The sequence below is a fragment of the Camelus bactrianus genome, chromosome 19 (assembly GCF_048773025.1).
Source record: "Camelus bactrianus isolate YW-2024 breed Bactrian camel chromosome 19, ASM4877302v1, whole genome shotgun sequence".
In the NCBI taxonomy this organism is placed as follows: domain Eukaryota; kingdom Metazoa; phylum Chordata; class Mammalia; order Artiodactyla; family Camelidae; genus Camelus; species Camelus bactrianus.
The window spans coordinates 10,976,183-11,000,373 of record NC_133557.1 but is presented as its reverse complement, the minus strand read 5'-3'; the positions used below and the strand labels follow the sequence as shown (position 1 = coordinate 11,000,373).

Below are 24,191 nucleotides of genomic sequence, written 5' to 3'. Positions count from 1 at the left end.
ACCTGGCTGGGTGGCCCCAGGTAAACAAGATGGAACTACTGGAGAGAGCTGCAAAGTTTAGAAGAGCAACAAACACAATCCACCCAAAGAGCTGGGGGCATGGGCAGCCACGTTAGAATCAACCATGGGCCACTCCCAACCAGTCCTCTCGCTGAGGCCGAGTCCCCTCGCTGCAATGGCTGAATTGTGACATGGCAACTTGGGAGCAGAATTGGAGAATCAGCCCTGGGATTTTTGAGTTGTTAATCATCTTGATCAGCTACCCAAGAGTTGTAAGAAATAGTCTTGATATGGCTGTTCTGGACGTCAAGCCTTTTAAATGAACTCAAACACTCCAGTTATTTGTTTGGGGAACCAAGGTTTAGAAACCCATTCAGTAGCCCTGGTTGGTCCTTGAACCAGCAGCGTGGATTTCACAGGCTCCACTCCAGACTCAGAAACTCTGGGGGTGGGGCCTGGAAATCAAACTCCACTTAACAAGCCTTCCAGAGGATGCTGATACACTGGAGTTTGCGGCCTTAAGCTCCATGTCTGCTTGAGATCACCATGGTACTCCTGCGCTGGGCTTGTTCAATGAATGACCTACTTCAACTAGCCACCTTTCCATTTTAACCAGGCCCTCACATGCCCCACACATCTGACCTGCTGGAGAACAAAAGGGACACCAGACTGTTAGAGAAATACTGATTTTAATTCAACATAAGGTAAACTCTAGGCATGTCATCTTTCAGCCTAAAAATTAGCAAAACCATTGAAAACAAGGCACAATTTTCCCCATACTTGTTATGTGGCTCCAGTTACAAAAAAAAAAATTTATGAAAATGTTAAAACAAAAATAGATGTCTGAGATTTTTTTTAAGTGTATAAAAAACTCCCACAAAACCTGTCAACATTGTTCCTTATTCCACAAAATAGCACCAGTTAGGAGTAAAAGGTGTTTAAAAACCATTACGACAGCATTTCTGAAATGCAGCATGTCCGACCTCCCATTCCCCCTAAAAACGAATTATTGTGGAATAAAAAGGGACTTTAAAAATCACTGGAGGGAGGGTCGAGCTTTTATTGCAGTTTCCCCCTGCAGTCTCTTAGATGAGAGGAATGTGCTTCTGCCCCTGGCTGTCACTGCTTCTGAGATTAGAAAAGGCTGAGGAATTGGGGTGTCATACTTCCAATGTGGGGACCTGTGCCTGCAGAGTAGTCTGGAGGGTACATGGTGGTGGGGGGGAGCCTCCTCCTCTCCCCTCACACTGGGAAGGCAGGGAGATACTGAGAAGCCATATCCATCTCCACAATATATGGCAGCTTATAACCCAGCCCACCCCTTTCCTGAGCTCCCCAGAGGGTTCTATTGCAGTCACTGGGAGGGATTTAGCTAAAGGTAGCCCTGCCCTTGGGTTTATGGGGAAAAAAAATAGCCCTGAATGTGATGATGACGTCATCCCTGCTGAAATCATCATCCTTGTGGAAAATACTCTAAATGGGCCCCGACAGTAGACCCCAGCCCTTTATACTGAGGCCAGGGGAACATGTCAGGGAAAATTCAAGAAAGACTCCGACATCATGTCCTCTTCTGCTGGCCCTAGAAAAAAACCATCCTGGGCCCTTAAAACGTCCCTTGGCTCCATGTCTACTGCTACCTACTCCTGGAAACAAGGAGCTGCAGACATTTAAAATATTAAAGTCTTACAGTAACTGTCTTGGGTGATTTTTTCAGCATTAACCTGAGTATTGGAGAGCTGTCGGCACTGTGGTTTTGGTATCTTAGCCGTTGTTTCTCTGAGCAGTAAACCCAGGAAGGAAAAATTTTAAAAAACCATCTTACTACCTACTTCAAGTTTTAAAGTTTTAGGAGAAGACAAAACGAGCACCGTGTCTGGCCGCTCCGAGCAGCCGGGTCTGAATTGTGCACAAGGAGGTGGCCCCTCGGGGTCCCCCTGCCAGGAGGGGACGGGCAGCTCTGCTCCCACCGAGGTCCGCGGCATGACCCCACACAGCTGAGCTGAGGAAGGGCAGAGCCCGGCTGCACCTCCTGGGTCGAGGCTCTGCCCACATGCCCTGGTACCCAGGGGACTATTCACAGGCAAAGTAGTCCTTCAGGGGGGCGAAGAGGTGTCGGATGACAGGTACACTCCAGGACCTCCCGAGCAGCTTCTGGCGGGCACCCCGGCCCATGTTGGACACGTCCGTGTAGTGTACAGGAAAGCCGAAGATCCTGGGGGCACCAGAGTGAAAAGCCCGAGTCAGAGGTGCCCCCTCCCGCAAGCTTGGTGTCTCTGGGAGATCCTGACCATGGCGGCCAACACAGCACTGCTCTTTCTGCCCTTGGACCTGTCCCTTCCCCCAGGCCCACCGGGCCTTCACAAGAGCCCTCTCTTGACCCCCATTGGTCAGGTCCACTGGTTCTTCAGAACACAAATGACTGCCATGAATGAGGGCATGGTCCCTCTGGGAGGAGGCCTGTCTTGTGCATGTCCGCACTAGCACTGGGCTCCTGGAATAGAGCCGGTGCTAAGTGGAACTTTCTCAAATGAATGAATGCCAAAACAGACAGCCAGCAGACAGACAAAAGGACTGAAATTAGGCAATTTACGTAATAAGAAATAAGGACATTCACGAAAAAGGACCTTATTTCCCATCATCAGATGCTCAGGTCATTTATCACTGAGTACACTGAAGCATCCCTGCTTCAGACCAAATTGCTGGATCAAGGGTCAAGCTGAACTTAATGGCAGATAGCAACCAAATACAACAACAGCCTCACTGAATAGAATTCTAGCAAAGGCCTGGGAAGAGGCTGCAGATACACTGGACCTCATTCTTTCCCAGGTTTACAATCTAACATTAAAAATCAGACTGAGAAATAAAACTGGTTGTAGAACTGAAATATTTGGAATGAAGATCCTCTGTATCAAATAACCTCAAAACACAGCCAAAAATGTAATGAGGACTATTTATAGCCCTCATTACATTTCTAACCACAATAGAAACCAAATAAAAAAATAAAACAAAAAGAGAGGGAAAAAACTGAGTCAGAATAGGAGAACTGAAATCTAAGAACTGGTTCTTTGAATCAAAATTGACAACCAACCAGCTTAGCCAAATAAAGGAAAGGGGGGAAGACAGACTGTGGCTAAGGAGGAATCAGCTGAAGAATCAGCACCGTGGCAGGAGAAATCATGAAAAGAGCAATGGCATGTCAGTGGGGTTTCCTTTAGCCGGATCCTCATACATCCTAGTGTCCCAGCAGGTCGGGGCAGGCAGACGCCAGGGCAGCACAGCCCTGTACAGGTACGTGTGCGATCTAATGACCTCATGTTTCAGAATCCACCACCACCACCCTTTCACCATTTCTGCTAGGAAATAAGGACTAACTGAAAAGGTGTTACCCCCAGCCCCACTAACTTAGGTCAGTGAGACCATGTAGAATTAAGGCAAACACCTGCCCATGTGGACTGCTGACCTTAACCACGTTTTCTTCCCCTTTCTCTCTATCTGGTTGATTTCCCTCTCCACGTACAGCCTTGCTCACCTTTCTAGCTCAGTGCACCACAAAACATCTTCTTTGCCATTCATGACAACAGGGAAAAGTTGGTTTTTCCCCTGTCTGATCGAGTTCGACTTGGTGGTTATTGTCTGTACTTTCTTTAACTGGAGAACAAAATGACATCATGGAGTGAGCACAGAATGAAGGGTTCTGGGTCAGGGCTCAGAAGCACCTAGGGAAGGTGAAGGTGGGTGGGAGGGAGGGGGAGAGACGGTGGCAGGGCTGGGAGGCTGGGCTCGCAGAGGGAATGAGAAAAGGAGAGTTGGAAGGAGAAGAACATCCTGTGGTTCCCACAAAAGCCAAGAATTTAATGAACAGGAAGGACCAGCCTCAGAGAGAAAAAGAGATAAAACAAAAAAGTGACCATGAATGAGATCACATTGGGGGGGGGGGGTGTCAAGAAAACACCAGAGTTATTGATCAAGCAAGATTAAGCAAAAGTAAAGGTTCACCCAGACTGGAGAGGATGGTCAACCAGGATTTGAATGAATAGAGCTTAGTTTGATGGAAACATTGAAAATTAAGTTTGTCTTAATAGAATTATCCATGACTCAACAGATTTGGGGGTTTTTTTTTGCAAAAGTATAATTAACTCATTTCTCACTGGGAGGATGAGCTGACGTTATCTGTGTCTCCACGGAGTGTGCGTTCACAGTTGGAAAGTCTAGTTGCCTTTTCCCACGGTGATTATTTGTTATCAAGAACCTCTCCTACTCTGTACTTGAGGACGGGATAGAACAATTATGTGGAGAAAGGAGGCCCAGCACCAGGGAGTCACGTGGGGAGAAGGGCAGGAACAAATTAGACACCAAGGTCAAGTCCCGCATAGAGGTTACCAAGTGCGTTTCCCAGCGGGCCAAGGCACAGAGCACATCTTACCTTTGCTGTCCTATTGAACTCCAAGCAGTCCTGCAGCTCGAGTTTATCATTCTTTGATGCTATCACGGGCCTGGGAACATCCAAAACCCATTACTTTCTACCGACTGCAAAGGGGCCTTGGTTAGGCGCCTCCCAAGGTGGGAGTGAGGGCCCAAGGCTGCAAAACGTGCTCTGGCAGTGAACTTGCTACAGATACGTGATAAAAGTGGCCCTGGCATGAGCACCAGCCTGTCTGCTGAGCCAGGGACAGACTAGCCCCTTGAGGCGGGCAGCCCAATGTCCAGGAGCAAATGCTCCCCCTCCCCAAATGTTAACAGTAGTCAAAGCTCCTTCATTAAGAAGAGCAGAGAGGGGGAAGCACATCGGAAGGAGTCAGGAGCCACTTCCCTCTCAGCCCCATGGCTCACTGGCTCAGTGAGTAACCTTGAGCAAATTCTGCCACCTTTCTGGGCCTTGGGATCTTTGTGGGTCTACTTGCTACAAGTGGCACATTAAACCCATGACTTGGTGGCTTATTGCTGGGGATGCAGCTTTAGGAGGCTTTAATAGTGTGGATCCAGGTAAGGACAGAAGGTGGTTCACAAAAGGGATAATTACCCTTGCAACATCCAACATTGAAACCGGCAGATGCAGATAGGGGCAAACAATGCTTGAGAAGGGAAAGGGATAGAACTTAGAAACTGAAGTGGTTAAGCAGGTCCAGAGCAGAAAATCAGCAAGAGGTCTGAATGCACAGAATTGATGGACATCACAGCATCCCTGTGTAAGGAACTCCAAGGCCAAAAACAAATCAGGCATAAGAGTGGGTACAGTGCCCCCAAGAGGGGCCATCGAATCACACAAAATGACCCCAAAGATTTCCTCGACCTCACCTTCTAGATTTCCAATGCCACCCTCTCTCCACTCCCAACTTTTCCATGAAGCCATTGGAGCTAAGGGCTCACAGGCCTGTTCTACCTTCTGTTGATTCTAGGATTGAAATCTAACCCCCTGAGGTGTTTGACCTAAAGGCTGGATTTGGGTCTGTGTTGACGATGAGTCTCCCATCCTGCAGAGCCTGGCGGTCGCCGCTCACTTCTCTTCCCAACTCAGGCAAAAGTCTCTACTGATTCCTCTTTTCATCTCAGATCCTACATCTAATGCTCAGCCAGTCCTCTAGGTCCCACCCTACATTATCTAGAATCTGATCCCTCCTCTCAATTCCATAGAAGACCCTCCTGCAGCTGCCACCCGCACTGTGTTGAGAGCATGTGGATGGAACATGTAGGGCACAACACAAAATCAGTCAGCCCTCCTCCTCGCAGCCACCTCAGGTGTCTCCCCATCTCTGCTCTCATCGCTAAGACAGCTCATCTTGCCTGCTTAAAACCTCACGTGACCTCCTGGGCCAAAGTCAATTAAAGTGATGCCATGCCCACAGGGCCCACATCGCTTGGCCCACACTTCAGAGTTCTCTGGCCTCCAAACGAAGCCACTCCCATCCCTGGAACACTTTCTCTGAGCTGGTCTGTGAATGTCATGGTCACCCTGATCCTCTCCTTTCTGCTTTCAACCACCATGTCTCCCCTCCTTCACTTAAGGTCCTGCTGGGATGAGAAGCCTCCCATCAACTTTTCCATTGCCCCCTCCAGCCCAGACCCTGAAATCGTTTCCTATCCCCTCTACCCCTTCCCCACTGGCAGCTTTGTGACAGCCAAGACTGACATCCAAGGTGATCACTGTGGAACTGGCAGCAGGGCCTGGCCGAGTGAGAGCTCAAGAGCTGAGTGAATGAGCCCAGCCCATTCGCCCCTGCACCATCTGACCAGCTGATTAGCCAAGTGAAAATGTAAGCTATCTAGCAGAAATCCTGCCAGCTATTTCAGTGCCTTCTCACCTCTGTCCACACTCTGCTAAATGCCTGAACGTTATTATGCTTCCGATATTTCCTTTTAAAGGAGAATTTTTTCAAGCTAACTCATTTGCAAGTCACATTACCATCACATTTTGTTTCTTAATTAGCAGGTTGTTCTGCCTGAATCCACATAGGAGATAATTAATCCTCAGCCAAAGCAACTTGCTTGGTGACTTTCATCATGAAAGGACTGGTGAAAAGTTGGGGAAAGATCTTGGTTAAGAATATCCAAGGGAGATGGGCTTTGGGCTACTGATTGTATCTCAGCTCTTGCCACAGGCCTGGTCCAGGGATCACCTCATCTCAGGGGCAAGGAGATGGTGCCCGTTACCCAGTGGGACGGCATCCAGGAGGAGAGGTGGGGTGCAGAAGCGTCAGCATCCCTGGCTGGGAAGACAGTCTGCTCCAGCACATGGCACTTTTAAGAGCCAGGTTGGTGGGCAGAGCAGGAACAAGTCAACATGGACTGAGGAATCCTGGCCTGAGATTCCCAGGTAGTTGTACAGCTTAAGAGGCTTCAAACATAACACCAGGGGTTGGTCTGAAGCCCAGGGAGGGGCTTTTTCTCAGTAGAGCCAGCTCTTTCTAGAAGGTTCCAACGTGTCTCTGTCTCACAAGAGTTGACGGTTAGGGCTCACACCATTAGTTTAACTTGCCTGTTACCTGTCCCACTTGGAGCCCCTTGTTACCTGTTCATCCCAGGTAGGTTGCCCCAGAAGTAGCGGGCTCTGTGAGCAGCAGACACCTTGATGGCATCAATCATCACTGGATTACACTGCAGGGAGAGAGAAGGGCAGCTGCTGGGAGCCCACATCAGAATTCAGGTGGCAGCCAGAGGAGGGCTTGACCTGGGCAGATGACATGGCTAGCCCCTGGCTGTGGAGGAGGCATGGTCCCAGGGGACAGACCAATTCCCATCAAGAATCTAACTGGAGGACAGAGCCAGTACTCCCATATTCATGGTGGGGAAAGAGACCAGACTGGACCTCCAGATTCTGAGAAGGTATACCCTGGGCATGCCAGATGATTCCACACTGTGTAATGTACAGGTGGTCAAAGTTCAAAATTGAAATCTGGCGAATTGAGGTCCTGGTGGTGGGAATGCAGTGTTGGCAAAACAGGACTTACGCCACCCATCCGCCAGGTTCACACATGAGAACACTGACCAGTCAGTTTTATAACCTCTCTACCCAGAATTTAAGCTCTCAAGTTTTGGAAGAAATGAGTTTAAGTGTGTAAAAAGTATTTACTACACAGTGCTTGATGCATATTAAGCAGTGGATAATTAAACTTGCCTGTGGTCCCTAAAGCAAAAGTTTTCAGAACAAGGATGAGAAAAAACTCTCTAGAGTAAAAAAAAAAAAAAGTTTAGTCAAATCTCATGAGGCCTCCAAAAGTAGACGATGGTTTCATCATCTGACTTCAGTGGGTGCGGGATGAGGTTAGAGATCAATTATTTCCCATGTACTAAAGAGAACCAACCCACTTGACTCCATTCCTCTTAGATATAGCCGTGTATTCCAAGGGGAACCCACATCATTCCCAGCACTAGAAATACCCAACAACCCCCAGCTACCAGCAGGATCTTCCTGCTCACGTTATCTTAACAATCAAGACCCCAGGACCCCTCACCTCCAGGAACCGAGAGATGTCCCTCTTGTCGCCAACCTTCATGGCTACCACATTCTCAAACATCCAGAAGAAAGGCCGGTCTTCACCCTCCTTGGGGCGGGTGTAATTCAGCAGGTGGTAGAACTCAAAGAACAGCCGGCCTGTGCCCTCTGGGCCCACAAAAGAAGATGGCAGAACCAGATTCAAACCCTTCAACCAGCTCCTCCATAGAGACCAATGGCTTCCCCATGATCAGCTAAGGCTGACACCCTGCAGTGCCCTCTCCCTGCATGCTCTGGGATGACTAAGGACGCAGGCATCAGCAGTGCAGTATTTATGAGTATATCTCTGAGGACTGAAGATTCACAATAAGGCCTGAACAGAGCCCACAGGTAAGGTTGGCCAGAAGCAAACAGCTTTCTCAGGCCATTCCTCCTGGACCAGCACTCAGGTGACATAGGGTCTCTTGGGCCACCAGGAAGAAGGGATGCTCACCATACAGGCCTTTCCTAGCGGGATTCACATTGGAGAGATCATTGCAGGGGCTTCCACCAATCACCAAGTCAAAGGGGCCCCATTCTTCAATCTGTGAGAGTCAAAACAGTCACTCTTAGGGGAGGGATGGGAGTGAGGATGGAAAGGTGAACAGCCTGAGATCCAGGTAACCAGCTAGAAGAAAACCTACTTCTAGGTCTTGCTTAGTCATTTAAGTCCCTCAGCTCCACTTCTGACCCAAGAAAACCCAGTGCTCAGGATTCCTAAGATCTAAATCATTCTGAATGATTTCCAAGTTGTCAGTGTAACACTACAGCTTGAAGCTCCTCTTCTGTCACAACCCTAGGCGTGGGGAGGGCAACAGCAGGGCTGTGAGGATGAGCGGGGCTCAGGGATGGAGGAAGGGGTGCTGCCCGTACGTTCTTCTTTGTGATGTTCCGGACATCATTCACGTATTTGATATTGCCCTCGTGCTTAACAGTTCCGACAGCGATGGACTCTTCACACACTTCAGAGGCGACATATTTCTCCACTTTGATGCCCAATTCTTTGAGGACCAAGTACCCTGTTGGGGGTCGTAGGGGAAAGAAAACAAAACAAGGTTGTCCTGCCCAGGGTCATCTCTTCTTCCAGAGATTCTAAGCCATCTCCAGAACTCGGACCAGACACAGCAAGGCCATGGCGGTCCTCAAGTGAGCCCCTGACGATGGCAACTGCACACTGGGCTCCCCAGGCTCTCTGTGAGTTTCGTGTATGTATAACAGCCCACTGGCAGCACCGATTAAAACTGACAGGTGCAGAGACAATGCCCTGCATCTACCTCCCAAGCATAGTCAGACACAGGAACAAAACCATCTTTAGTAAAAGAAAACCCTCCAATCTGGCAGCAGTGGGCCAAGCTCAGTCCCACTGTGGGTTATCTGTGCCAGCACGAGGAGGTCTTTAGGACCCAAAAAGGCCGGGAAAACAAACCACTGGTGACATGGGAGTCACTAAAAACTGAGTTTTAGGCAGGTGGACACTGGTAAGCACACAAAGGATGCTAAGTGCACAGCAATTTGCTTTCACTGCTTCCTGCTCTGTTGAAAGGGAGATGTTCCCAATGATACATCACAGGGCAGTTCTGACAAATGAGTTAAATCAGACAAAGCCCCAGGGGCAAACACGCTTGTTGGCTTTGCTTATTCCATACACAGGAAACCTGGTGGAATGGGAAGGAACCAAGACTGGAGACAGTACAAGGAGAAGTTGCCTGATTCATCTCCAGTGTATCTATGTTTATGGAACAGAAAATAATTTGCGAAGATTCCTGCACATAAAAAATAAAATGCAACAGCTAAGATATACACGCGTCAAGTATGGTAAAATGGTGGAGAGGTCTGAGGAGACAAACAAGGAGCCAGTGACCAACAGGTAATCAATCCCAGAGGTCTCTCCTGACACTGACAACAGATGCCCGGACCAGGTGGGCATCCCTGGGTGAACCCCAAACTCACCTGTTGCAATTCCATCAAACAAGGACAAGACTCGAATGGGTCGCCTTCGGTTTGCGGGAATCGCAGGGTATAACTTGGGCACTTCCTGCAGGTTAAAGAAGGAGGTCAAGGAGCTTAAGGTGCAGGAGGGAGACTCAAGCTCGGGGAAGAGACAGGAGCCCCATTTCTTAGCTGGGATGCCCCGGGGAGCTTTGGCACAGAGTGGCCCTTCTACCTTTAGACATGGAACACAGGTGAGGCTTTGACACAGGTGCAAAATCACCCACAAAAGGACAGGTTTCCCTCCATGAACTGCTGAGTGCAGCCCAGGAAAAGCCTCTCCCACTAAGATTTGAGAGTCACAGGCTTCCCTTCCCTCTTCAGTTCTAAGACTAAGGCTGGATCAGTTCTATTTCTTCAGCAGGCCCTTGTAAATCCATATAATGAGTGGCCAAGGAGAGGGGGAGGAAAGAACACTGGGGCCGCCTGGGAACTGCACACAGGGCGCGCCAATTAGCCAGCTCTCAAGTCCGAGGCTGCCAGACGCTCCTTTGTCTAACGAAACTTGGTCTCCATGAACTCATGGCAGACTTGCAGGGCCCCCCAAGCCCGGCACGGCGCCCGGGGCTTACATATTCAAGCCCGGGGTCGCTGGTGAAGAAGGCCTGCAGGCGCACGCTCCAGTCCTTGCGGCGCCGCAGGACGCCGTGGCAGCGCTGCGGGAGGCACATGTAGCAGCTCCAGGGCTCCTGCAGCTTAGCGTTGGCGGCCGTGCCCGTGCCCACCAGCACCTCCAGGCACTCCACGCAGAAGCACCTGCGCCGGGCGACCAGGGAGAAAGGATGCATCAGGCAGCTCTCCCACCCACCTGCCCTTCCTGATACCTTCTCCAGCCCCCAGTTGCCCTTTTCCACGGGCTGGAAGGCCCTGGGTTTGGGGAACACCAAGCTCTTCCTGGGATGCCCGGACACCCTCAGTCAAATGGCTATGAACGACCAAGCTCAGCCCCCCAGAATTGGCTGATCTTCAGGGAGACTTCCCACCCAGCTCCCTGGCTTTCTTCGTAGTTGGTCTTTTTGGAGGGTCAGGTAATTAGGTTTATTTATTTATTCTTAGAGGCAGTTCTGGGGATTGAACCCAGGACCTTGTGCTTGCTAGGCATGCGCTCTGCCACTTGAGCTATACCCTCCCCCTTCCCTGCCTTTCTTCATTAAGCCTGCCCCAACGTCCCAGGAACTTCAAGGACAGGGCCCCTGCAGAATACAGACTCAGCCCTGGCCCAGGTCAGTGAGGCTCCGTCCCCGTGCCCGGGACCCTGTCAGGCCACGGCTGGCTTTGGCGGGGCCGCACTCACCGGCAGCAACTCGTGTTGCTGCAGAGGAGCAGCTCCCGGCCCTCGCAGCACACGGTGCAGTACGACTGGTAGCCATCATCGTCGTACATGTAAAACAGCTCGAGGAAGCGGTCCTGGCAGCCAGAGACAGACACCTGTGAGATTGCGACCCGGGACGCCAGGCCCCGCGTGCTCGCTGGCTGGCAGAGGCCCCAGGACGCGGCCACAGAGCAGGTCACTGCTGGCTTGGTGCCTGTCGCAGGGACAACTGGCGAGGGTTTGGGTGCCCCCAGGGACGGCCTCCCTGCTGCAGCCCCGCAGAGCCCCTCAGAGTGGAGGGTGGGGCGGTCAGCCCCCATGAGACCCTCCCTAATGCCCACACATGGGTGCTTTTCTCAGGGGAAGAGCAGGGAAGTCGCGGAGGAGGGAAGGGGCAGGAAAGTCCCGGGTGGGACCTGGACTTACCCGGCACGTCTGGCAGAGCCCACCCTCAAAGAGAGGGTGGAAGGACACGGGGTTTTTCCTACCACAGGACAAACAGCTATCTGTAAGAAAGACAGGATGCTGCCTGTGGCAAGTACAGCCAACACCAGCTGTTGAAGCCTTGGGGCTCTTCCTTCTTAAACATTTGCTCCACGCTAGGAATACACCAAAGATTCTCATGCTTTGTTCCTTTGACTGTGCTTCAAAGTTGCCATCCCTGTTCCAGAGATGGCAAGAGGCTAGCATGACAGCCCCAAGCAGAAGGTCCCATAAGACGGGCTAAGACATGGCCCAGAAGGAAGACTGGGGAGGGGAGGCAGGGGGCGGGGGGGGGGGATGGTGGAGGGTGGGAAGAACAGAACAAGGAGCTTCCTGAGCAATGGGACAGGCCTGAAGGCCTGGTATGAACATTTTTGAGACTCTTTAAAGACTGAGACTTTGGGGGTATTTGGTGATGCCAGCTTGCATGTTGTCCCATGGTAAGACTTGCCCACAACCAGCCATGGCTGTAATTTCAGAGCCCGGGTCCTTTTACTATTAGGCTCTCCTGCCTCCCTTCACATCAGCAGGTCTAACTGATCCACATCACGGATCAGGTAGGCAAGGCCTGAAAAAGCACCCCAGACTAGGAAGCAGACAGATGGGTGAAGGAGGCGTCTCGAGGGATGGAAGGATTATGGGTCAAAGTTCCCAAAGGATGGTCAGGGTCTGCTCCCAACCTGGCTCCTGGGTTGTTTTCCTACCCCGCATTGAGTAATCACTTTGTTGACAAAAGGACATCAGGCTGAGGAAGTGATGGTCTTTCTCACACATTCTGGGTCCCATTAGACACATACTGGGCAGTTTCAATCCCAGTGGTGACTCCCAGTCACGGCAAACAACCCAGAGTTGGCTTGGGAGAGTGACAGTCACTTATGCCCGGCTTTCACCACAAAGCCAGTTCCAGTGCTTGTTCGGGAGGGCCAAGAGGCCGCAGATCATGGTTTCAGATTTGGGGCTCTCCCAGCCCAAGCACCCCCACTGCTGCTCACTTCTTTTAGGGGCAGAATCTGTGTCAGTGAAAATCAGGCAGCTCATTCTATAAAATGTAGCATTTAAGTGGGATGTTCACACATCAACCTGAGGTCAAGGCAGAGTTCTGGGTTGAGCTCTGCAGGGCAGAAAAGCGGGACTGAAGCAGAAGCTGGGAGCACTACCCAGGAAGGGAGGATGGCAAGGGAGTACCTTCCAGACTGCTCTTGTTGTTCGTAACATCTGAAGCCATTTGCTCTGTTGAGAAAAGAGACGGCGTGAGATGAGGTCGAGGAGACTCTCACTGATCATCTAAGTCACACTCCCTTGCTGAGGGTCCTCACTTTGTGCCCACTACTACCTAATGATGGGTAGAATGGCCCCCAGCCTCCCGGCCCCACAATCACCTCGACTCTGGTCCTCCTCTCCTCGGTCTTTGCCATTGTTATAACAGTTTGTCTTGAGGCGCTTGGGTGGGGGACAGTAGTCAGAGGTGGCTGAGTCATCCGCTGTGCGTCTTCGAGTCTTGTTCTCTGTGAAAGGTGAGAAGGCAGCCGAGGCTGGGAGGGAGTGGGGTGCAGGAAGGACTGGACCATGCTTGCTAGGCCTGGGTACCAGCTGCATCTGGGCTGTGACTTGAGTCCACACTGGGTGTCACACAGCCCCTCTGTGGGCAACTTGGATAAGGATGTAATTCAAAACTCCTCACATGTTACGTATGTGTAGGGTCTTAGCTATGGGTGCAAAATACATCCTCTAGCCTCAGCACAGAGGATTAGACACAGCTCAGTCTACAGCTGAAACCCTGACACTGTCCACCATCCCCAATAAGCTGATAGCCACAGGTAGCTGAGAACCAGCAATGCCACTTGTGTGACTGAGGAACTGCGTTTTACGTTTAATATCAATGTAAATTTAAAAATTGATCCAATTAATCAGTTCATTTAGAACAAGTTGGCCATTGTGAAAACAGAGACCAAGCATTTGTAACGAAAATTTATCATCCAAATTGAGATGTTACAACACACATAAAACAAGATCTTGAAAACAGTACTAAAGACCATGTAAAATCTTAATTTTTTTATACCAACAGTTGGAAATGCTAAAATGTTGGAAATAGATTAAGTTTATGGTCGATATTAATTTCACCTGTTTCTTTAAGCTTTTTAATGTGGCTACTAGAATAAATTTAAATTATGTGGCTACTATATATTTCTATAAATGCCATTTATATTTTTATTCACTCTATACAGTATAGTCTATAAGGGACATGGTTAAATTTAACTCTGCCCCTAGGAGAGAAAATTATGCAGCCATTAAAAATCATAAGGAAACTTTAGTGACAAAATGACATTTGACAATGTTTATACTATTAATATGAAGAAACAGGAAAAGGAAGAAACCAACTAGTGAACAGAAAGCTCAAAGGACGTGCACACCCAGCAATATTAACCTGGAGGGCAGTTGTGAAGGTTGGAGTGAAGGGGTGGGTGAGAGTTCAGCTCGACTTTTTAACAGATTTGATTCTTTTCCAGTGACCACTGTATATACAAAGAAATTGAAAGTACAGAGAAAATAGTGCATAGTCAAAAGATGGGGAGGGAATACCGTGCTTCCTTGATTCTAAGTTCCCACTGCCTGCACGACGAACCTTCGACTTATTAACCACTTTTTTTTGGGGGGGAAACAAAACAAAACAAAACAAAACAGAAAACACTGCATTAAATATACAGATTGTAAGACAAATCCTGGATTTCAGGCATCCTGGATTCCTGGAGCATGACAATGTGAAACCACAGGTATCTTATAATGCAGGAAATAAGATAATCAGTCAAAATCTTAGGATGGGTGATGTCACTCTCTGAAAGGAGGTTGCTTATGGGTTTTCAGGGTTTTTTTTAATACTTTCCAAGTTTTCTTCAAAAAGCAGAGTTTATTTTTCCTTTTAATAATGGGTGCTAGTGTAGATTCCAGCCAAAGCTGATTGGTTGCTGGAAAGCCGGGCTGGGGTGAGGGGTAGTGGGTGTAACTGCATCTCCCAAGGGTGCCCCCACCAGCAGTGGCAGGGCTGCTGCCACAGGGAGTCTCAGTCCCACCTGGTCGCTTGTTGTTGGGTTTGAGGCCCTCGATCCCAGTGGGCTTAAAGCCCCCATGAGCCCACTCCAACATGGGCTTCAGCTGGTCCTCCAATTTGTCTCCAGGGCTGCTGGGGAAGGTCTTGCCAGCCCGTATCCTGGCTTTCTGCCGAGACAGAGACAGAATCTGATGAACAGGAGAGGAGGGGGCTCGCTAGGCCCCACCCAGGGATTCCCCCAGCTGGGGCCTGCATTCCCCTTCACACTGGGCCCTTTCATAGCCAGACAGCTGTCCTGAGCTGTGGTATGTGATGGCGAGAAGGGGCCTATGCAGGGGACATGGGCAAGAGGCCATGGGGGAGAGTTAATTCTCTCCTCACAGGCACCAAGTTCAATTTCTTCCCTGTGGTCAACTCCCTCGAGGGCAGCGGATCAGAAGCAGCACTGCCACTCTGAGATATGGGAGAAGCATCACCAGCACTGTCTTACCGCCTCTGAGAAGGCTCCAGGTTTCTTTTTCTTTCCCTCATGAAGATGGGGAGGTGTTGAACATTAAGTCCTATTTCAGAAGCACTAGGATTGACATGTTCTAATTAAGCACAAGTCTTGTCTCAGAAATGCTCACTAATCTTTTCAATCTCAAGCCAAGGTAGAAGAAGGAGCAGAGCCTGAGGGAACCCACAGACCAGGGAGGAAGCAGCTGGCCGCAGCTGCTGCCCAGTCTTGGCCTTGAACCAGCAGCTCTAGAAAAGCTTGCTCCCTTAAAAGAATATTGGCTCCTACTCCCCAGTGCTTCTCCTTCCTCACTCAGCAGACAGTATGGACAGACACCAGCAGACAGGCACCAGCAGGAAGCTGGGGTAGTCCTGGGAAGGCATGGGGCAGTTTCAGATCCCTTCCTACCCTCCCCAGCACGGCCCATCAGGCCACTGCCTTTTAACCTCCTCCCCCTGGTTGCCTTGTGGCCTGAGCTGACTTCCTGTATGTTTCTTGCTTTACCCCGATTCATGGGGCCACGCCCTCCCTAGCCACCCACCACCCTGTTACCTCCAGAGCGTAGTACATGGCCTTCCTGTAAGAGACCAGCTTATTGAAGGTCGCCAGGTTAAAGTGATGGCTGAACAACCCCAGCGCCACCAACTTATCTGCTGGTATCTAGAAGAGAAAGCCATCGTCAACAGCCATCTACAGCCTGCGTCCGCGGTTCCCTGTGTCTCTCATGGTGCTCTTCCTGGGGATCAGGTTCACAGATGGAAACAGAAAGTTTGCTCTTTGTGTAAGAGCAAAATGTTCCACATGGTCCCTGGTGTGGCTCAGTCTTGAAATTCACCATGGATGCTCCAACTTTTTTTTTGCTCATGTTCCTCCCTCCTTCGTGAGCACGGCAAGTAGCTGTGATTACTACATACTATTTCTTTAGCCTTTTATTATTTGAGCTACTTCAATGTATGCGTGTAGAGAACCATGTCTGACACAGAGTAAGCACTTTTTCAGTGGCTGTGATTTGTTGATTCGTGCCTTCCCCTGGGGCTAACGACCCATATTCGCCATGTCGCCATGTCTCAAGCCCCTCGTCCCCAGGCCGTGCATGAACTAATCTGGCTGCCAGTGATGAGATGAAACCAGGCATTCAGGTTTCATCAGAGCCGACAGACACGTGCTATTATTTCGTTCTCCCCAGCTAGTGCTTCTTCTGCTCGTGCTGGCCTCTATTGATCTCTAATCTGACCTCCCACGGGGGTGTTGCCCCCACTAGTGAGAAGGAACTAGGATTCAACACAGTTGTACATTGAAATGTGGGTGCTACCCCAATGCCAAACTGCTTCAATGCAGCATGTGTCCTAAGCCCTAGGCCACTTACTGTAATCCCATCCCATAGACTAACTAAAGTAACAGCCCCACACTTCATCTTATTAGCATCGGATGCAGTCTTGCAAAGCATGTGTCTCACTGGGCCAGAGCAATTACAAACAATCCAAGTTCTTTCATTTCACAGAAGTCGCCCACTTCCCTGCAACTGGATGCTTCAGGGGAAGCACAGGCCCAGGACATTTGTCCTGCTGCTCCCTCTGCTGGCCAAAGAGGGCATCCGCATGCAGACTCTCCCCACCAGGGGAGACTCATACTATTCTTGCCCTTTGGGAATTTCAATGTGTTTACGGCAAATGGCCCCTGAGGAAGGGGAAAACTAGAACCTCAACTTGAGCCTGAATCCCACAGTTATGCCACCTGGTCCTTCATGCCCGCATCTGCCTCCACCCAGCCCACTCGCTCGGCTGTTCCTCACCTAACCTCAGGACATACTGAGGGTTGGACTGACATTTGGAAAAGATTATCGCAAAGTATTGTTTGCCCCATTCTAATCAAAACCTGGAGATCTAAGAGGGTGCCTTAGAAAGGTATAAGAAGGATCCACAAAACAACTCTTATCTGGCAGACTCTCATCAAGAAAGATGAGCTTTAAATGGCTAATATCAAAAATCAGGAAACCCTGGACTCACCACTCAAAAGGACTTTACCATCCAGGTGACCCTGGATCCATCTCCAGGCCCAGCCAGGGATGGCCCAACCCCCAGGGCTAAAGCTGAGGCAGAGACCACCCTTCCTGTCTCTTCCAGGCTCCTCCACTCAACATCTTTGAGGATATCTGCCCAGCTGCCCATACTGGTGACTCTGACCCCGAGAAATAAACCAACAGAGCCCACGTGGCCATGGGTCCCAAGCTCTGGGCCTCACAAGACCCTATGTATCTTTGTGAGCCGGTGAGAAGGGATGTATGTTTTTGTCCTTATGGACACGCAGAGTCATGCAGCCTCATCCATCTGCAGAAAGCAGGCCGTTATCTTAAAAGGCAACTGTAAAAGGAAGGGAAGGAAAACACCATGGGTCTGAGAGCCACAGAGGCTTGCCTTGCCCTGGACTCACCTCGGAGAACTTGCCATCGCCAAACCACTGAACCCATCGCATGCCGGACATCGCCTGGCGCTTGGAGGTGGCCTTCCAGGACACCACCATGGCAGGCCACCAGGAGAAGCCCTTGATCTTTCCCCACACAAGATCCCCTATTCCAAACTCTTTCCCATCCTGCAAGAAAAAGCACATGAAAGAATCCCAGTGAGACAGTCCAGCTGGGCCAAGCAGAAACCCTACCCATCCCAGTGACCCCATGGCAATTGCCTCTGAGTCCAACGCAGGGCTTCCTGCAAGGCCGGCAGAGTTCCTCAGGAAATTCCCTACCCCTCCAACATTTCCTGGTTGAAAACTAGTGAGGATAGCTTGAAAATAAAGGACAGAAGATGGGCAGGCTTGGTTGTTTGATAAGAACATGGAGTTTTGTTTTTTTTACATTACCTCTACAACATTTACCCTGTAACATTTAACGTAGTATTCAGGAAAGAGATCAACTGAAAATTCATAGGAAGCAAGATCAGAGTAAAAAACCTGGATATTCCCATCACAGGTCATCAAATCAGATATTACAAAGCCATTAAACTGCCAAAAAAATTCATCCATTTGCATATATTAAAACTTGCCATAAAAGGTGAGATGCCCATGGAATCATGCAAGTTATTAAAATGTACCTATGAGATCTACTCTGAAGTCATGTACACGGAAAAAAAGATTTCTATACGATACATGTACCTACATATGCACATACATAAGTAGCCACGCCGGAGTGAAACCAACAAGCTCAACTGGTTAATTATAAAGAACACTAAACGGATCGTGCAATACAGTGGATTATAGACTTGAAAGTGAGGCAACTGCAATTCCTAATAAGGGAAGCCAATCAACACTTGTAAATATAACATGATGAAGAGAAATTATGAATTATGTATATAACCCAAGATATATATTTCTAGGTATAAAAATGTAATGTTCAGAAATAAAGTCAATAAAAATCTGGTGCTTGAGTTATGCCTGGGAGACAAGCAGGATACAGGAAGTACTATGTTGCATAAGGAAAATGTACTTGAAGAGTGAATTCAAATATTAAGATGAAAGTAACAAAAATCAGACTAATAGTCACCTCTGGGTAACTGTCTTCTTTTCCCCATATTCAGCCCCTCCTAGTGGTACCTGATACTCCGTGCTGTCTGCATCTCTACCCTCTGCATCCACCAGTGGCGGGGACTCCACGCTCTCCTGCTGGCTGTCCTGGGCCAGGTGGGCGTAGGGGGTGCTGCTGCTCTGGGGAACCACATCGTCTTCTGTGAGGTCAATGGTGAGGTAGGGGCTGGCAGGGGACGGCCACGGTGTGCCTGCCGAGGATGCTGTCCGCCGCCTCAGGGACTGTGGACAAAAGGATACATAGCTTGGGCCACAGTAAATCAGAGGCATGACCAGAGATCAGTGGTACCCCCAATTGCTCCCCACACAAGCAGAAAGAGTGGAACAGAGGCCACCAAGGATGGTTTTCCAGGAACAAGAATCTCTGAAGTGGTGAGAGAAAGCAACTTCCATGAGAACAAAGAATCAAGGACAAAGACATGATTGTGATGAGAGGCAGAGAGGGCCACTGGTTTCCTAAAGTGCTTCTTGGTGCACAACCTTGCACAGGAATGGGCAGTTGCTGGACCCCTATGGTTGTCAAGAGAATCAGTGAAGAAACTAACGAGACAAGACAATTTTGGAACCAGTGGTTTGAGTCAGAGGAAGAGTAAGAACCCAGTCAACAGGGAATCCTTGTGCCTTCCCAACACAGTTGCATCCAGGGACCAGGCCAGGAGAGAAGTCAACAGGCTTATGAAGGGCCTACCCAGCAGCCAGCAGAGAAAGGAAAAGGCAAGACCCTGAAAGGGAGATGAGCGTGGAGACGGGAAGCAAGTTAAACACCAGCCATCTTCAGGGGCGTGGTGAGAGGCAGAGCCCCCAGTTAGAGACTGGGGACAGGGGTCTGAGCGTCCGAGGAACCAACCCTGGTAGCTGAGAACTCCACGGGGGATTCGTCCACGTGATTGCGGCCCTGCCGGCCTCGGGTGGAACGCGGGGAGGGCCTGTGCCTCTCCCGGCTGGAGGTACTGTTGTGATTTCGGGTTCGGACCTGGAGCAAGAAAGGACAGGCACGAAGCCTTTGGTGAGTGGAGGCACAGGGTCTCGGGCAGGGGGCCAAGAGGACTGGCCTTGAGAGGCCGTCTCCCACCAACAGAGGTGAACGAGGCAGTTGCGTAGGAGGGGACTCGGGACTGGCAACTTCCCACCCAGAGACTCCCCTAGTTAGTGGGAAACAGGGGCAGGTAGGGTGGCCAGCAGGGCTGCCTGACAATCCACAACAGATTCCACTCTGCCTCTCACAACTGAAACTGGCCCCTGCAAACTGAAAAGACAATCCAAGTTTACTCTAAACCAATTTTTTTTTCCCAGAAAGCATTAGAACATTTGTTGCATTCTTCAGGAAGGTCTTGGTTATCAAGATGGATGAGAAACCCTTAGGCTTCCTCCTGAAACTGGCAGGAACTTGGGTGTTGCAGACCTGTGTTCAAAGCCTGCACAAGCGTTAATGTTTAACCCTGGGCAAGTTATTGGCATCTTCTCTCATCTGTAAAAGGGAATGAGACACATCACATGCTGGCTGACCATAAGCCTTAATTGCCTTCCCATTTCCAGAGTTTTTAGTCACAGAATCCACCTAAGGAAGTGACTCCCAAGGGCAACTGGCAGTCAAGTCATCCACCTGCAAACTCTATCACCCTTGGATAGGTCTAAGAGTGTTAAAAGTAAACATAAAAAAAAACAAACAAAAAACCCCAATGTCAATTGTGTACCCACTCTGTGCTAGGGATTGCATTTATGCCTTAAATTGTAATTTTTCTATAGATTTTGTTTGGAAGAATAAAATATGGCTTATAAATTTTTATTAAAAAGTATAAACTGCCACGTGAAAAAACCTACAAAATGTTCATGAGCTTTGCTATCATTTTTCATTTTCAAAACGTTTGTTCATCTCGGTCTTCAAGTTCCCAAGGAGATGCAAGACAGGGTTTTCTAACGCAGACCTATGCGCGGTTGCAAGCGCCTTGGCTCGGGGTGGGGACTTACAGCTGGGCTTTCAGCCCGAGTCCTGGTTTCACGGAAGAGTTTTGGCATCACTGGAGTGTCGGAGCCATCTCCGTCTTCCCCTTCGCCATCTCCATCGCCCGTCAGATCCTTTATAAATGAAGCATTATTAAGTTCAGGATGGCATTAAAAGGTCATATAACCAAAATAGTTTAAAATGAAGAGTCAATCATATTGAAAATAATCATACTATTGGTCCAAGTCACCTAAAAAGATTAACTACCTCACTTTGTTCCCAAAAAAAAGATTTTTACAATGGCTCACCGTGGGATCATGAGTGATTGAAACAGAAAACCCCACTGGAATCAGAAAACCAAAGAAATGGTGTAACTGCAACATGCATTGTGAAGCCTTCCGTGTCCACACCACGGTTAGGCTAGTTTGCTCTGCCCAGCAGAGAGACCTGGTCAATTTCCACAATTAATAGCATCTGCATGAAATTACAGGCTTAAGGAAGATGCTTCATGATACAATGCTGGAGAAGAAATGGGACCAATCCCATGTCAAGCAAGTCATGTCTTGAGGGCATGTCCCATGCCACACATTCAAGAAAAACTGAGCACATACACACACACACACACACACACACACACACACACACACACAAACAGCAGTGGTGAGTGGCCCGAGGTTAAGAACTTGAACTTTCATTTGCCAACTACAGCCCGAGGCCTTCATATTAGAACAGTATCTCCCTTACAGCACAACAGGGTTATAGTCAGAATCAAGCAATGCACCCTTCACCCAAGGCCAGGCACAGAGGAAGTGCTCAGGCAGAAGACTACTGCTGTAACACATAACTATCTACCAGAACTACAACAGCCGTCCTGAGCCTCTGAGCCTGCACACTGTCCCTCCCAATTTCCCACACAGCCCTTGTTCCCCACCATCTGGGTACCCCCGGTCATCCTCCATCAGAAGAGGAAGCTGAATGAGGCGAGTTTTCATTCATCCATGACTTTTGTCCATAATTTTGTTCCCAATGCCAAACACTGGTTCTTTGAGAAAAGTAACCAAATTGACAAAACTCAATATTATTCATAGAAAAACAGAAGACATAAATAATGTCAGGAATAAAAAAACATGTAAAAAGTGTAACTTGGAAAAAAACAAATCAAGTAGAAACCTTGATGTCACAAGTGTTAAAAGATATTGCAGGGATTATTGAAAATCCCCTGAAACAAGTCAGACAATATCTTTCCAACGTGAAAAAATCCTTGAGGCCCCATGGCCACATAACCCTGATATCAAAACCAAACTGGGGGGCAGGGTATAGCTCAGTGGTAGAGTGCATGCTTAGCATGCACAGAGTCCTGGGTTTAATTCCAGGTACTTCCATTAAAAATAAATAAATAAACCTAATTACCTACCCCCCCAAAAAAACTAAAAAAAAACCAAACACAGGCCTAGTACAAGAAATAAAATCATATAGCCATTTTACTCATCAATAGCTGCTAAAGTATATAAAATTCAAGCACACCGTGAGCAAGATGGACTCATTCCAAGAATAAAAGGAGAGTTTGCTACAGTAGAAATGTATCAATATAATTGATCGCCCATATTGAGAAAAAAAGAATTTCAAAAGCTTGGCATATAACGACAAATGCCATCCTAAGTGAAACTGTTAGAGGCCTTTCCTGAGTGTTCAAATTCATCATTCAAGTATCTGCTGGGTACAGTTTAAGTCAGCCTCAGGTCCCCCGGTCAATGAAAGTTAGAGAATTACCCTGAACCCTGAAGAGGGGAGAATAGAGCATGTACCTGAGTATAACTTAGCAGGCTGGAGACTTCCCTCTTGGACAGTCGTGAGCTTGACCTGCGGCCTGTGGGGGAAGGACCAGAGTCTGCTTTGAGGAAGGGACAGCTGCTGGGGGCTGTCCTGGGGCCTGGAATCTCCCTAAACCCACTGGCATCCTCAGGGCTTAATTTCTAACCCCCCAGGACCCACAGTCCCCTCAGTAAGTCCCCTCGTAAGGCAACAGGACACAGGGCCCGCAAAAAACAGGACCCAAAACAATACTGAAGGTACTCCTGAATGAGGGCATCAGATTCCTTCCAGAACTGTGCTGCCCAATTCAGTGGCCACCAACTCCACTTAAGTGAGCGATCCAGTGCCTGCCATGGCAGCCACATACGTTTCAAATGCTCACACATGGCTCATGGCTGTTGCAGTGAACAAGGCAGAAATAAAACACTTTCACCCTCTAGAAAGTTCTATTGGACAGCACAGCTCAATGAGTTCTTAACAGCGGGATGGGACAATATAGGGGTTTCCGAACCAGCTGAGTCATTCAATCTCAGTGGGGAGGATCCCAGGTGATCTGATCTGGGAGCTGCAGAGGGGAGGGGAGGGGAGGGGAGGGGGGAAAGGAAGCCAGCCTTAGACTTTCCCAACCTGAGTGTATTTCTTCCCACCTAACCACAGGCCCAGCTGTGAGGGGAGAGGGGTCCCACTGCAGAAGGGCCAAAGAGCCCAGTCTATATTGTGACTGCCCCCATGACTGGAAAGGAACAGGGGTCGTTACCTTGCAGTCACCATTCAGACTCCCAGAGTGAGGTGAGAGGAGAGTAGGGAGACCAGAGGCTGTGGGCAGTGGGTGAGGCTCTGCCTACATCCTTCTCCCCTCCCTGGGGCATGGCAGAGGGTGTCAGAGACCAGACTCTCTCCCCACAACCTGCCTTGAGCTTCCTAAGAGGCTAGGAGGCTCCTGTCCCAGCTGAGGTCTGCAGGGCCTGCCCCACCCCTCCCTACAGGCCCAGCCAACCTCTGCCACTTCTGATCTCCGGGGTGCCGATAGCCTCCAGGATGGGAGGTGAGGGAGCATCCTTGGAGTCGGAAGACTGGTCGCTGCAGCCCCCATTGGTGATGATGGAGTCTTCCCTCCTGCTGGCGTCGTCCTCTCCGTTGAGTTGTCTGGTGTCTCCCTTCATTGTTTCCTGCAGGAGGACCAGAAAGGGTAGGGTAGCAGGGAAGCAAGGGCAGGAGGGGACAGCACGCTCTAAGTCCTCAGGCCAAGAGAGGCCCCATGTTCTTAGGATGATACTCCCGCCCAAGGACCCTGCCCAGGCCACCCCCCCATCACCTGCCCCCCTCACCAAACTCGGAGGCTCGAGACTTGGTTCCATGTGGCCAAGCGACCCGAAGGCTCAGAAGCCAGCACCCAGGATAGGGGAGGGGGCTGGGCCGTGGTGTGAGGCTCAGGCTGCTCGGTGCAATTAGCCGGCCACTTCAAACAATGCCATCTAGGGCCCGCCTGCCCCGGCCTTCCTCCCGCCAGCCTTGGTCCCCTCTGCCCCTGGCCCCCTCTCCCTGCCCAGCCTCTTCAGGGCCTCA

At 49.6% G+C, this 24,191-nt stretch overlaps 1 protein-coding gene across 5 annotated transcripts in view; it reads right to left on the bottom strand.

The window, feature by feature from the left end:
* Window positions 1-670: 670 nt before the first annotated feature.
* The window catches only part of DNMT3B (DNA methyltransferase 3 beta), a 37,482-nt gene continuing 13,961 nt past the window's right edge, over window positions 671-24,191 (bottom strand). The window contains exons 2-22 of one of the 5 annotated variants that reach the window (XM_074347128.1): window positions 23,623-23,794; window positions 22,619-22,680; window positions 20,840-20,947; window positions 19,719-19,844; window positions 18,881-19,093; window positions 17,726-17,884; window positions 15,848-15,955; window positions 14,822-14,966; window positions 13,133-13,258; window positions 12,939-12,983; window positions 11,697-11,776; window positions 11,253-11,365; window positions 10,531-10,714; window positions 9,920-10,004; window positions 8,843-8,988; window positions 8,424-8,514; window positions 7,950-8,098; window positions 7,007-7,092; window positions 4,424-4,493; window positions 3,530-3,648; window positions 671-2,212 (exon numbers count right to left, since the gene is read on the bottom strand). In XM_074347128.1, coding sequence (XP_074203229.1) covers window positions 2,071-2,212; window positions 3,530-3,648; window positions 4,424-4,493; window positions 7,007-7,092; window positions 7,950-8,098; window positions 8,424-8,514; window positions 8,843-8,988; window positions 9,920-10,004; window positions 10,531-10,714; window positions 11,253-11,365; window positions 11,697-11,776; window positions 12,939-12,983; window positions 13,133-13,258; window positions 14,822-14,966; window positions 15,848-15,955; window positions 17,726-17,884; window positions 18,881-19,093; window positions 19,719-19,844; window positions 20,840-20,947; window positions 22,619-22,680; window positions 23,623-23,788 — 2,523 coding nt within the window. In that variant the 5' untranslated portion in view covers window positions 23,789-23,794 and the 3' untranslated portion in view covers window positions 671-2,070. Of the gene's footprint in view, window positions 2,213-3,529; window positions 3,649-4,423; window positions 4,494-7,006; window positions 7,093-7,949; window positions 8,099-8,423; window positions 8,515-8,842; window positions 8,989-9,919; window positions 10,005-10,530; window positions 10,715-11,252; window positions 11,366-11,696; window positions 11,777-12,938; window positions 12,984-13,132; window positions 13,259-14,821; window positions 14,967-15,847; window positions 15,956-17,725; window positions 17,885-18,880; window positions 19,094-19,718; window positions 19,845-20,839; window positions 20,948-22,618; window positions 22,681-23,622; window positions 23,795-24,191 lie in introns of those variants that run through there. The other 4 variants (XM_074347129.1, XM_074347130.1, XM_074347132.1 and 1 more) reach the window with 4 other exon arrangements.